At 44.4% G+C, this 13,480-nt stretch overlaps 1 protein-coding gene across 1 annotated transcript in view; it reads left to right on the forward strand.

Annotated features, from left to right (window-relative positions):
* The window catches only part of PLPP3 (phospholipid phosphatase 3), a 45,647-nt gene that overhangs the window by 14,640 nt on the left and 17,527 nt on the right, over positions 1-13,480 (forward strand). Inside the window, exon 2 of the mRNA XM_075097538.1 lies at positions 10,402-10,559. Coding sequence (XP_074953639.1) covers positions 10,402-10,559 — 158 coding nt within the window. The remainder of the gene's footprint in view (positions 1-10,401; positions 10,560-13,480) is intronic.

Genomic DNA, 13,480 nt, shown 5'->3' on the forward strand with positions numbered 1-13,480 from the left:
CACACACAGAAGGACACAGGCAGCTAATGAACTCCTGCCAAACTCCAGCTCCGCTTCTGCGGCTTTTGAAGTTTGCTGGTCTTTCAGTGTTTTGTATAGTAAGCACTGAAAGGCATCAAATCACTCCTTTGACAGCATTTAGAAAGGGTTGGTTTGTTGAATAACTGAGTCCTTCCAAACTCCCATCTGAGAACTAGAGCATCTATAGGCGCCTTTCTCAACAGAGCAGTAAATAGGCTGGAAATAGAGGACACCCCCTACGAGCTGCTGAGCTCCTGCCTCGCTGACAGGAGCCAGTGGGCTCTGGTTGCCATGATGGGCTGCAAGAAAAGAAACTATTTCCATTTTAAAAACTTTCAAAACAACCCCACTGATGGTACAGGCTTTTTCCCAAGCATCAAAGGGCTTAAAACGGAGGCAGTGCAAAGTGGGTTGCAGCACGTCGCATGTGTCTGCAGTTGCATTGGTGTTATGAGTGAGGTGGTAAAAGGGTTTTTGGAGGGTTTCTGCCCTGTTGGGTGGGCAGGTTTTTGTGATGCTGGATTTGGAGGGTTGTGGTGCTTTTACGTGGAGGTTTTGTTGCTGGGATTGGATTTGAGCCCAAGCCCTTCTCCTCATCTTTTCATGTCTGAAGTGACAAAGGGAGTTGTTGAGATAAAAACAACTTCCATGAAAACCTGTGATTTTCAGGCAAACATACCAGGCGAGTTTCATGGCAGTACCATGGTGAAGAGGAATAATGCAACTTGGCATGAAGCCCTTCAAAAAAAAAAAAAAAAAAAAAAGAAGAGGGGGGGAACAGAAGAGCCTTTGTCAAAATTAAATGCAATAAAGAAAAAGGGACTGCTATTCCCTTGGGCTTCTTTAACCTTTTTTTTCCCCAATTTATTCACACGTTCCTTGACAGCAGGGCAACAGCATTGTTACAGGGGGGCTGGAAAGGGAAATTGGGAGTCATCCATTTTTGGTTTTAAAGAGCACAGTACATGTTGTGTCCCTTGAGTCAGTGTGACTAGAGACTTGGCCGTTGCCTGTGCCGGCCCGATTTATACCATCCCCTAAGGAAACACGGCTATGAAATGTCACCTGGCTGCAAAATGCAGCTGTTGGAGCGAGGTTGGGGCTGCACATGGGAAAGGGGCTGTTGTGACACTGGGTGTGACAAGGTGGGTGTGCCCGCGGTGGCTGGTCCCTGTGCCAACAGTGGCCCTATGCTTCCAGAAGAGGGTGGTGAAATTTTAGGTGTTGATACGACACTACTGTGTCACCTGGATTTGCAGACAGTGCAGTTTCTTAGGGTGATTAAAAAGCGCCTACAAGTCTGAGATGGTATGCGGCATGGAACCATACTCTCCCCAAAAAATCTCCATTTAACCTTTAGGGACCCAAATAATTTTTTAGGGTCTTGTCCTGAGCCATCTGCCTCAGGACAGGTAATTCATCCCATCCTTGCGAGCAGCATGGGGTGGGCACCTCCATCGCTGTGGGTGACAGCTTGCCACCAAAGTATCCCATTCCCAGCTGCTTTTCACCAAAGTAGCTCAAACTTCTGTGGGCAGTGTGGTGGCAGCATGGCCAAGGCAGCAGCTGTCAGACCTTTGCCTTCTCCTGCAAAGTCTGTCCTCCCCATAATATGAAGCTATTTTAATTAGGAGCATGTTTTTTAAAAAAAAATATTACCTGGCTACCAGTGCAGTCACAGTTACATCATGGATTGTTATACGTTAGGATGCCGCTCCTTGCAGTAACTGCCATCAAAATACAGATGAGGAAGAAAAGAGATGATTTTACACCTCTTAAACTCATTGTTGAATAGGCAAAGCCTTACTGAGCTCTGCTCTAGGGACCACTGAGATCAAACCCCCACTGCTTGAAGGGCCTTCGGATCATTTCTACCCATGCTCATGGGGTTTTTTTGCTTGTCTTTCAGCACTCTGTACTGTGCATTATATCGTGGAAACTCTACCAAATCTTGACTACTGAGGGGGAAAAGTTTCATTTCCAGTTAATCAAGGGAGTTGTGTAATACCATTTTCTCCTGGGGAACTTCCAAAAAAAAGAAAGGACGAGAGGGAGGGGGGAAAGAAGGGGGGTATTATATAAAGCAAGTATATTAAGAGGAAATAAATTATGAATTAAAAGTGATTAGTGAACTTTTAAGGAAGAGGTCAGAAGTGCCTTTTGGACTACAAACTTTTTAAGCTTTCAGTGCCTGTATTTGGTTACAGAGTTATAACCCAGCCTTATTTGTGCAGGTGGCTGCTACTTCAAATCCGAAGAAGGATTTTGCAGTTACAATAGGCACATTGACAGAACTGGGTCAGAAAGCTACTCGCGGCAGGCTTCAGTGCTGTGGATACAGGCTTTGCCTCTTCCTGCATGGGGGCAGTTGCTCCCAAAAACGTGCTTAGTTACAGCTGCAGTCCCTGGCTGGGATGCTCCGGGAAGGGAGAAAGGAAGCTTGGGAAGTTCAGCAGATGATTTGTTTAAGGGACCTGATGTTGACCAGGTGAACTGGCTTTATTTTTGCTTCAAAAGCTTTGCGCCTTTATTGATTTAAAAATAATGAAGAGAATTTTGTCAACTGTGTTGCATTGGCTGCAGTTCAATATTTCCACTCAGACTTGTTAGGGTTTGGCATGGCTGTGCAAAGAGGAGGGATCAGGGGTTATGCATGGTGGTGTTTGGGGGCAGAAAGCAGAGATAAGGAGTCTCTGCTTGATATTTTGTATATTAAAACAACACCTACAGCCCACAAAACTTTCCTCTTTAATAGAGGTTGATGGAATGGAGCAGGTGTGTTTTTATATGGGGAAATACTAGGGTTCATGCAGCCAACATGTACTAGTGGGATGACATGGATGAAGGGGAGCAGCAGCTTTGCTCACCCTTACATCAGTTTGGAAGAAAGCTCCTATATTTCCCTCAAAAAAAATGGAGTGTCGTGCCCCTTTCCCACAGAGTGAGTGTTGCTTGGGCTGGGCAGTGGTCTGAGCCCTTCCTCGAAGGCAGAGCCCGGAGGATTCGTGGTGAGGCAGGGCTTGTTCCAAACCTCGCTGACCGGCAGAGTAAACCGTGTTCGCTTCGTTTGTAATTGAAAACATAATAGTCGCCGCAGTGTATTTTTCACACGATCCATTTGCCCTGAGTATTGCAGAGTTCACAGACACATTTTAAATTTTTTTTTTTTCTTCCCTCTTATTGAAGCTGGGTCATCCTAGGACAGACTTGTCATACCTGTGAGACCTTCTGAAGCACTTGGTTGTATAGAGATACCTCAAAAGATGCTGACGCATTGGGTTTTTCGTAGTGCATCACATTTTGTTCCTTGCTCTAGACAATGTGAAATGATGGCTTTGTTTCCATCATGTTTGACTGGAGCTGGCTCTGGGTTCCCCCGCTGATAATGTCTTTTATATTCACCCTCTCCAACTTCTGCTGGTTGACCAGTCTAGCTTAAATCTGTTTTACCCCACAAATGCAAAATTTTATATGCATCTAGGTATTGTGGCTTGGATAAGACTTTTTGTTCTTATTAATGCATATTTTAGGTATTAAAAATATATGTGCGCTTTAATATAAAGCTCTTTTAATACATTAGCTCATGCCAAACTCCCAGAGGGAACAACTTAACGCACTTCTTAGAATTCCTTTCTCCTCTTTCTTCCTTTGTGCGTGGTGTTTACCTCTGGAAATAGGTAACAGGTACTCTCTAAAAGAGCAGTATTTCTCCCAGCAAAAACAATGGCAGCACTCCTGTTCATCTGGAGCTCTTGGAGTGTGGGGCAGGCACATCGTGCTCCAGCCACATGAGGAAGCATTTCTACCAAGGTTTTGAATCCAGAGGAATTTGCAGTGCATGAGAATAACTTGACATTTGGTTAAAAGTATTTGTGACCAAGAGCTTTTCTATAATATTCTCCCAGGATGGTTGGGTCAATAAGCACACACCGGGTTGCACAGGGCTGTATTTAATGAAAAGGATGGGTTTATCTCTGTATGATGGGTTTGGGCAGCAGGTGGAGATACCTGTCATTCCTGCTACCACCGCTGCTTCCTTTTAGAGGCACTTCTCAAATACCTCTGCAGCTTGGGGTCATCAACGTTGTAGGGTTGTCCATACAGAAAATACATATTCTTGCCTTTCTTCTTGTTTGCTATTGCACTAGCAGGCATGAGAAGGCATTTTGCCCTGTGTTCCTGAATAACCAGTTCTTATTAAAAAAAAAAAAATCCAAAACAAACAAAAAACCCCAAAAGTAAGAACCCAGCAAATATCATCTAGATCAAAATGAACCTATGTCTGCTCACTAGGAAGCCTCCTGGACTTTGTAGCAGCTGGTGGACCTAAAAATAGTGAGGTTTATGTTGAAGTTCTTATGATTTGGCTGAAATACAACTGAAATGTCACCCTCTTGATAGGAAGGACACCAGAATGGTTGACATAGGTAGGTGCAAAGGTTAGTGGGAGTTACATAGGAGATCTTAGAGCAAGTACAAAATCAACTAGTATCTTGGTTTTTGTAGAGATCAACCTGTTGTGTCCTATGACTTTTCCAAACAGGTCAAATCAGAGAAATGCAATATATACTGATCTTTGTTTATAGGTTCTTTAGACCTTTAAAGCAGGTACCTGTTCTACAGTAAAGTCTAGGGTTTGTTTGTGTGTTTACAGAATTGTCTATCCTTATGCGTCTTTGTAGCTGAGAGTAGTGGAACTGTAATAGAGTTGAATGGGAATTTGTTTTGCAAACACAGATATTGGATGTGTTTCCAAAATACAGGCAGATGCACAGAGCAGCCTTCTGGACTGCTGGAACCAAGGTGAAAAACAATTAAGACTGAGCAGGTAATAAAATACAGAGTTGACAGTACTTTATTTCTGGCATTTGCCTAGTTTTCTCTTGCAACTATGTGGACATCAAGTATCCAGATGCAGCCAGAAACTGCTGGAGACGAGGCACATCACTGATGCTTTCAAGACCTTTGAAAATCCCAACGTAATGGCCCAACCCAGCCTGCAGTGTGATCCTTCCTTTGGCTACCTCTGGGCTGTGGATCAGGTCCCTTGAGATTATTTTTTGGTTGGCCATGGTCTTACCCCTCCTTCCCCCACCTATTTTGTTAGTGCTGGTGCAGAATCAGCCCCTATTGTGTTTGTCAGCATGCACCTGATATGATGGGAATGTGGAAATACTTCTGTTCTTTGTGTTATTAAATTTTATCTGTGTGTGTGTAGCCAACTGGCTTCAAGAATTGTTCACTCTTGCAGCAGCCGCCAAGGCTGATCTGCTGTCCTGCAGTTCTTCTCTAAAAGTTGGGAAGCTCACTTTTAAAGCTCTAATAAAAGCCAACTGTAGGCTAATCTAGTTTTTATGCACTTTAAAACATGTACAAATGTTGTAAACCAAATAAGGTTTATATATACCCAAGATTGGCCACTAAGTACTTCAGATAGAAATCCTGTCACTTGTAGGTACCCAAATATTTACAGAGTGTGTCTTGAATGAGGAATTAGATGCCCTGCCAAATTATTTAATGATCTTTTTCACTTATTAAGATAGATGTCTAATCTACCGAAACCTTATAAACATGCTGAAGGCCTGGTTGCTGGCAGCCAAACACATCACAGAGCGCTTGTTAGAAATTGCCATTGCTTTGTTGAGATAGCCAGCAACATCCCACTTACCTGCAGGGTTGAAAGAAGAAAGATCTAGTGGAAATAACCCCAACCTCTGTCAAAACCAAACATTGAAGACCAAAAAAAAAAAGAACAGGCTGTGATAGTGTTTAATTTAGTGCAAAGGTGAAGGTTGGGCTGGGAAGATGAGCTGCATAGGTGGGTCACTGCAGAAACGCCTCTTTCCCTCCTGCTCCCTCTGCAGCTTTTCCAGTGAGTGGCCAACAAAAGCTTATCCTGTTCTTAAAACTCCACCACCCCCACCACCCCCCCACTAAATCTGCACAAGTGTTAACTTTTCAGAGACTCAGAGATTCAAAGTGCTGTACCCAACACAGAGCCCTTTTTTCTTCTGCCTTTGATTTTGTGCACTTTTCAAGCTGGTCAGAGAGTATATGGGGCTTTTGCAAGGTTTTTTGTTTAGGCTTGGTGGTGGGGTTTTAACTTTCATGCTGCCAGCCTTCTCAGGATTATCGCCCATTAATTGCCTCTTAATAAAGGTGCCAACCAAGGAAAGGAATATTTTTACCTTGATGCTAGATTTCCAAGCTTGATTGGCTTTATTAAATGGAAAGACAAATTTAAACCCTGCACTGAGATATCTTAGCGTAGGACACCAGTGGTTAGAGGTCACCAAGTCGCTTGGACTTCCTCCCAACAAAAGCAACATCATTTTTCAGTGTCCAGCCCCACGGTGTCCTGTGGTGCCTCGCACAATTTGTTAGTGTCTGCACCTGCTCTGTGTTGCTCGGAGCGGGGCTGAGCCACTTTCCACACCATGGACCCCATGGCAAAACTCCTGCGGGCTTGGATGGGGCAAGATCAGCCCCCAAGAGATTTCTGTTATGCTTATGGTTTGGAGCCCTGTTTGATCTCTTACAGCATAGTTGCATAAATGCATGTGGTTGGGATTTCCTTGTTCTGTTATTAAAGCAAAAGATCCCCTTTATATAAGGAAACAAGCTTCCCATTACCTTGTGAAGCATGTTACAATTCAGAAGGTAATCTCAGTTCCATTTACCTTTTTTGTATTGTTCTGTGCTTTAGTTTCCTCTGTCTGTGAGATGGGGATAACAGTACTTCTCTGGTTGCACAGTCCTATATGGATGCCTCCATGCCTTAGGGTATGGTCCCCTGGCTGCTGTGTAATTTCTCAGGGTGGAGATACCAGTATTAAGGAGGATGTGAGGCCCTTCTACAGTGTTACTAAAGATTTTGCAGTAGGTCCGTACATGTGAGTCGTAGCCACAGACAGAATGGCCAAATACGACTATTTTTGGAGAAGAGTGCCCGATCCTCCCGAATTTTTTACCTGCCACATATGTCTATTGCTCATTTCAATGCAAGTCACCATTTGTTACCATTTTCTGAAACGTACCTCTTGCATTCTTGATAGTTTTGCACTGTGGGTAGGGATGGGTAGTGGTGGAGGTTAAAAACTTCTCACCTTTACGGTGTTCAGCTGTTGAATTTGTAGAGGCAAATCACTGCAGACAGGGGTGCATAATCTGAATTTCCTGTTAAAACACTGAATCGGAGAGGTAGTGTGGGGCAGAAGAGGTGATGAGGCCAGACGTACCGTCTTCATGGTACAACCCTACACTGCTTGCCTTCCATTTCCGAGGGTGTGTGGGCTGTAGCCCCATTTCTGGATACCTTTGTCTCCGGCAGATCTCCTAGTATGAATAATGTCTCTGTGGTGTTTTGCTGAGGGATCCCAAAGGCATCTCGCTCCCCATTTAATTTTCTGTCTTCCCCCAGACTTCCCTCTGTAGTGTTTTGCTGCAAAACCTATTCTCTGGCTGCCTTTTGCCACCGCTACAGCAGGCTTCTCCGTGCTGGAACCCCCTTGCCAAAAAAAATGTGGGTGGTGATCTAGTCACTTAGACAGCCCGTCCTCCAAGAAATAACCTTGTGGAAGAAGAGCCATCCTGAGCACAATTTACCATTTGCTGTGGGCTGGGGTCTTTTCGTCTTTGGGTAATTATGGCTGAAAGAGCAGCCTCTCACCCAGCCCTTGAAATCAAAGGCATGTTATGTCTTCTAAGTAATATCCGTTCAGCTATGGAGAGTATGTTTGTGTTTCTCATGTTAAAAAAAAAAAAAAAAAAAGGGAATCTGAGGTTACTGTTTTGTTGGAAAAATGTCAAGACTTGATTGGCAATATCCCGCTAAACCACAAGTTTGTAGGAGAGAAAACAAAACCATTGGATTTTCTAAACTATGCCTATGCGCACTTTAGGAAAATGTATACCATATAGGTCAGTTATGCTCTTATTATAGCTGTGGCAAATGTACATATAATTGAAACGCGGAAATACTACCCCATGCTGTTCAATGAATGAAGGGAAAACAAATCTTTATTATTTCTGGGTTCACATAATATATAGGAACACTATTGTCTTTTTTTTTTTGTTTTAAGCCAGTTTTAGCTTTCAGATGTATTTTATTGTCTGTGGGAACATGTGTTTTACAGACCTGTCATGTGAAAGCTATTAACAAGAGGAACTGGAGAAATAACAATAAGCCACGTAACCGTGGCATGTCTACTCCCCGAGTTCAACTGTTACGCCGCTGCTTCAAGTGCATGTGAAACTGGATCGTGCCAAGCGACATTAGTTCTTCTGCAATTTTTCATTGGGAAACTAAGGATTTTTTAAGTGGCCTATTAATATCAGATTGCTGGCATCAGAGGCACGTTTTGGGGCCAAGCTGGCTAGGCATCAAAACAGTTAAACAGTGGAATGAAGATCAACTGGATTCACACGAGATGTCCAACTTTATTTACCAAATCTGAGCTGGGCAGGCAGTTCAGAAACCTTTCCTCACTGGTTCACATGTGCGGTGGAAACTGTCCTGCCCTGCCAAGCGCTGTGGGGCCCCGCGCTTGCGATTAACCCATTTTCAGAGTTTTTAGAGAAGATCTGAAGGGGGTCCTGAGTGGTAGCCCTGGCTGGTCTTGGGTACCTGAGAGGCTTCAGGTCTGTATGTGGTTGTCCCTGCTCACACAGAGCAGGTGATGGGGACTTTCCCTTTCTCAGGACTAACAAAATCACGTATAATCCCAGGTTAGGCAAAGCTGGCATTAACACATAGGAAAAGGAGCCAAAATGGATTGTGCAAGGTGAAATACAGGAAGTGGTTCTCGTCGAGATGGGGAACATTATTTTGATGACACTTTTTAACTCCCTGGATGGTACCATTGCTAATCACATCTAGCAGATCACGATCACTGAAAATGTATCGTGGACAAATTTTGCTGAAACCCAACAGCACTTTGGCTTTTATATATTTTTTTAATTGGTATTTTTATTTTAGAAGGAAAACCCCTCTGATGTCTTAGACTTCTCACTGTGTAAACAAACACATGGATACTTTAGCAAGTTAGTGATGAACAAATATTCCCTAGTGTTTTCTGTAGGATCTGGGCGTGAAACCTGTTGTCTTGGCCCAAGGATAGATTGAACCGCTCTGCATAGTGATGAACAAATATTCCCTAGTGTTTTCTGTAGGATCTGGGCGTGAAACCTGTTGTCTTGGCCCAAGGATAGATTGAACCGCTCTGCATTTGTTTTCCCCTTACCTGCGTTTTGCTGTGCAAGTGGGAGGAGGGTTTCCTGTACCTTGCGGTTTGTGATTTACTCTAAACACAGGTTTCAGGGAATTTGGGGCTTGTTTTAGTGGCGATGTACTGCTCCTCTCTGTGATGGGCTTGGTTAGCAAAGATGGATGGACAAACTGAGGCGGAGGGAAGGAGAGTGCCCTGCCCAAGGTAACATTGTGGCTGGGAAATACCCCAGGGCTCTCCTTCCAGGCTTGAGGCAATACTGTGTTTCTTTGAAAGACTTAGAGTACGGAGTTACAGATGTGCAGCAATTTGGAGGTGTCTTCTCCATAGTGTGTGTCCTAACCCATCACCCTGTCTTTTTGAGCACATCTGCTCCATGTCTGGTGCAAAGGTCCAGCCAAGCTGTACATACACAGGTCTCCTGCACAGGGGCACACAGTGTTTAAAAACAGATTTCATGTGGCTTTAATGTGATTGAAGGTGAACAGGCTGTGATGGGAGTTCAGCAGCTCTTGTGGATGGGCTGGCTGGGTGTGTGCTCAGGTTCCCCTTGCATGGATGGGTCAAGAATGGGTGTCCTGCAGCTGCTCAAAGCATGTAGTCTTATGGCATTAGTAGGTACAAACATACATATACCCCGTAAATACAGAGAGGAGGGAGCTGAGAAAGGCCTCACAGGCATAAAAATAATAGGGATGCAGTATAGCTGGGCTGACCAGATAGGAGAAGCTGGGCTGATACTTGATCCTCCAACGTTTATTTGCACAGCTCTGGGCTGCCCTGCTACAGGCGCTCGGCAGAGCATCGGGCCCTCCCTGGAGAAAAGTGCCAGATTCGTTTTCATGGCTTTTTGCAGAGGGGTTGCTTTAGGGGTCCGTTTCTGTAAGTTAATATTTGCAATGCACAAGGCTTAACTGAAACCAGGCAGTGCAGACATCTGATAACCATAACAGAGGAGATACTTTTTTCCCGCAAAAGCAACTTGGAAAAACAAATCCCATTGCTGTTCCCTTTGGAAAGAGGGCAATGTGAAAAGAAAAGCATCAGAAACAGTACTGCAAGGGGTTTGCTAGTTGGGTCTCTCTTTCTTGTGAGCTGCTTGTGTTTGCCTGTATTGCTGATGGATTTGGTTATTGTCTCCCCTTCTTTCTAGCTGGGTTGCCCTTCCTCATCATTGAAACAAGCACAATCCAGCCCTACCAGCGGGGCTTCTACTGCGACGACGACAGCATCAGGTACCCACTGAAGACGATGGAGACAATCAATGATGCAGTGCTGTGTGCTGCGGGCATCCTCATTGCCATCCTCGCTGTAAGTACCACCTCCAAAGCCTCCTCTCCTGTTCCTTTGGGCATCTTCGTTGGCTTTTTTGTCACCTCTTTAGCCGATGGCACCAACAGACCATTGGTGTTGGGGGTTTTAACACCATTTTGCTGGTGTGTCCGTACTATCTACCGAGGTGCACATCTCCTCTGCAACTATCTGACTTCTTGTGAGCGTGGAGCAGTAAACATTAGCAAATGAAAGCTTGTAATGGGAGGAATGAGATTACTCTTGAAGCCCATAAACAGGCCGAAAGCTGTTTGGGCAAGTCTGTGAGCTCCATAAGAGCTATTTCATCCTCTGGTCTAAGTTCAGAGTAGAAGCAAAAAAGGCTTGACTGCCAATAAGGACTTGGCATGGTCTGTCCCTATTCAAATAACTCTTGGTATTTGCGTATTTTATAAGGCTTAAAAAAAAAACAAGAAGGGATGCATCTTTTCAGCTAACCAGTGCCTGGAAAACTTTTAACAGGTTAGTATTAGATTTTTAAGAGATTGTATGTTACAGCCATATTAAAAAGACAATTAAAACCTTCCATGGGGAGCACATTCCCAGAGTCCTCACTGTAAAAAGTAGTTAATGCACCACATTCCCAATGCCTCGTCATCTCTCCTTTCCTGCCAGGTTTCCTAGAGCTATGCTAGGAAATGACTGCATGGTGAGAGAGGTTTATATGTCAGCCAAAATGCTGAATTCAACCCATGGAGCTGAACCTCCTTATGCCAGCATGTGTCTGGTGCTGGGGCAGAAGGCAAGAGCTGTCTTCTGGTGGTTGGTTAAATGCTTCCAGCTGAAGATGAAATTCCCCTGTGAAAAGTACCTATGTTTTCCTTCTCACCTGCTGCCAGCACAGCTCAGGTGCTTTCCCAGAGGTGCTGCCTTCCTCTTGGTCCTTCAGCTGGGAAGGGGTAGAGATGGAGAGATCAGCAGCACTTGTTCCCCTCGTCTTTCCTCGTAGGAGAAACATCTCAGGTAATAAGTATTTTAGCATGGCATGGTGCCTGCTTTGGAAATACCCTGTCAGCAGCCTTGCTGCTTCATGCCGTGAATATCTCCATCATTTCCTGATTTCTCCATTGTCTCCTGACCACATGTAATCACTTAGCAAAGTAGGTCCCCAAAACTGCCTTGTTCCTATGCCTGCCCCCTCCTCAAAACAAGCCCAAAAGGTGTCAGACCCCCAAGTCTATAAACACGGCAGAATTTTACCCTGCAGGTGAATTACCCCCGAGTGTGGAAAAGCCATAAAAATGAAATGAGAAAGCCTCTCATTTTCGCATTACTGCCTGAGCTATCTGCACGCTGGCTCCATGCAGAGTGTGCTTCTGATCAGTAATGAGGCAGTGGCAAATACAGGAGTTGGAACAGAAACTGGAAACATAATCAGCTGCCTATGTGATCCATCAGCTTTCTCCCATGAAATAGCAGGTCAATTAAAAGAGAAAGAAAATCCCCAGAGAATTAGATGTTTCTGCCCTGGTTTTGCTGTGCCCACAACAAATGTAACTTAATAAGGTAAATTCAAAAGCTTGGTTATTTGCTGTTGAGTGATACAAATGGCTAACGAGGAATTGAAGCAACAGATTTCTTTGCTATGGCAGCATGCGTGGAAAATTCAAGTCAGCCTGACCTCTTTTTTTTTTTTTCAGATGTAAGCCAGATACCAGAATTACTGTAGCATAATAGGAATTCCTTCCAAATCCACAAAGCACTGACTCTGCTCCTTTCACTCACAGTGTTTGCCTTCGCAAGGCAGGACAGCCGTTACGAGGGCTTCCAGGGAGCTGGTGCGTTGGATGGCACAGCCAAAATTTCTGCCCTTGCTTTATGTGGTGTCACGGGCAGGCTAGCCCAGGGTAAAAGGTCCAGGTCATGTTTTAAATGGCTTGAGGACACCCGGAGTGCTCATTAAGTAAGCAGCAGAGGCAAAGACCTTTGCTTCGATCAGGATGTGAGAGAGGATATGCATTTGGTTTTAATACCTCTGTATTTACTGACTTCGGGCAAATTTCCCTGCAGATGACCCTGGAGAGGCTTGTGTCCCTGGGCTGTGTGCTCTCACATCTCTCTTGACTGCTCTTCCTCCTGGAAGATGGTTAGTGTGATCATCTTGGGCACAGAAGCATGTTGACGGTCCCCAGGATGACCAGGGGAATGTGACATTCTCCTCTTCCTGAGCCTCATATGGGTATCACTGCTAAGCCACCCCATGTGCCCACACCTGACAGGTCTTGAAAGCCTATGAAAAATACCTAAGAAAATTAATTTCCTGGATGATTTAAGTTACACAGCCAGATTAGCTGATTGTTTTACAGTTGAAGGTGATACGCTTCAATGTGATTAAACACAGAGAATGATACACCAGAGACATAAGTGATTAGAAAAGCTCTAAAAGTAATTGTGGGCTAATTGGATTGCTGGTGGTACCTCATGATAACAATAAAATGGACACGAGAACCAAACATCTGCAAAAGGCATTCACAGACAGAAAAGTTTGATATTAGCTTCTCTCTAGTCACCATGTTTCCTAAATATGTGTGACACTCCCCTGGGAGCTGTGCCTGTCACATAGGCATGGCATATGTCCCATGCGGCTAGCTCGCCAGAAGTGCAAGACATTAGAAGAGCTTAATATCTTTAAGTCTTATTTTTTTCTTTCAGGATGTCCTTTCAGTCTGTGCACATCTGTACTGCATTAGTTTTTCACCGTCCTGCTTTATCTGGGACAGCACTGCCAAAAAACCGAGTTTACCCAATTTTTAGCTTCTCATTAAGGTTGAGCCATGGCCTTAACTAAGCAGGGAGGGTTCATGGCTGCCCAGCAGCGTGTTAGCAAGGGAATGAAGTCTCCAATTTACAATCTGCTACATATGTGCAATTACCCAGACCACCAACGGTGAGAGAAAAAC

Source organism: Phalacrocorax aristotelis, chromosome 6 (genome assembly GCF_949628215.1).
Source record: "Phalacrocorax aristotelis chromosome 6, bGulAri2.1, whole genome shotgun sequence".
Classification (NCBI taxonomy): Eukaryota; Metazoa; Chordata; class Aves; order Suliformes; family Phalacrocoracidae; genus Phalacrocorax; species Phalacrocorax aristotelis.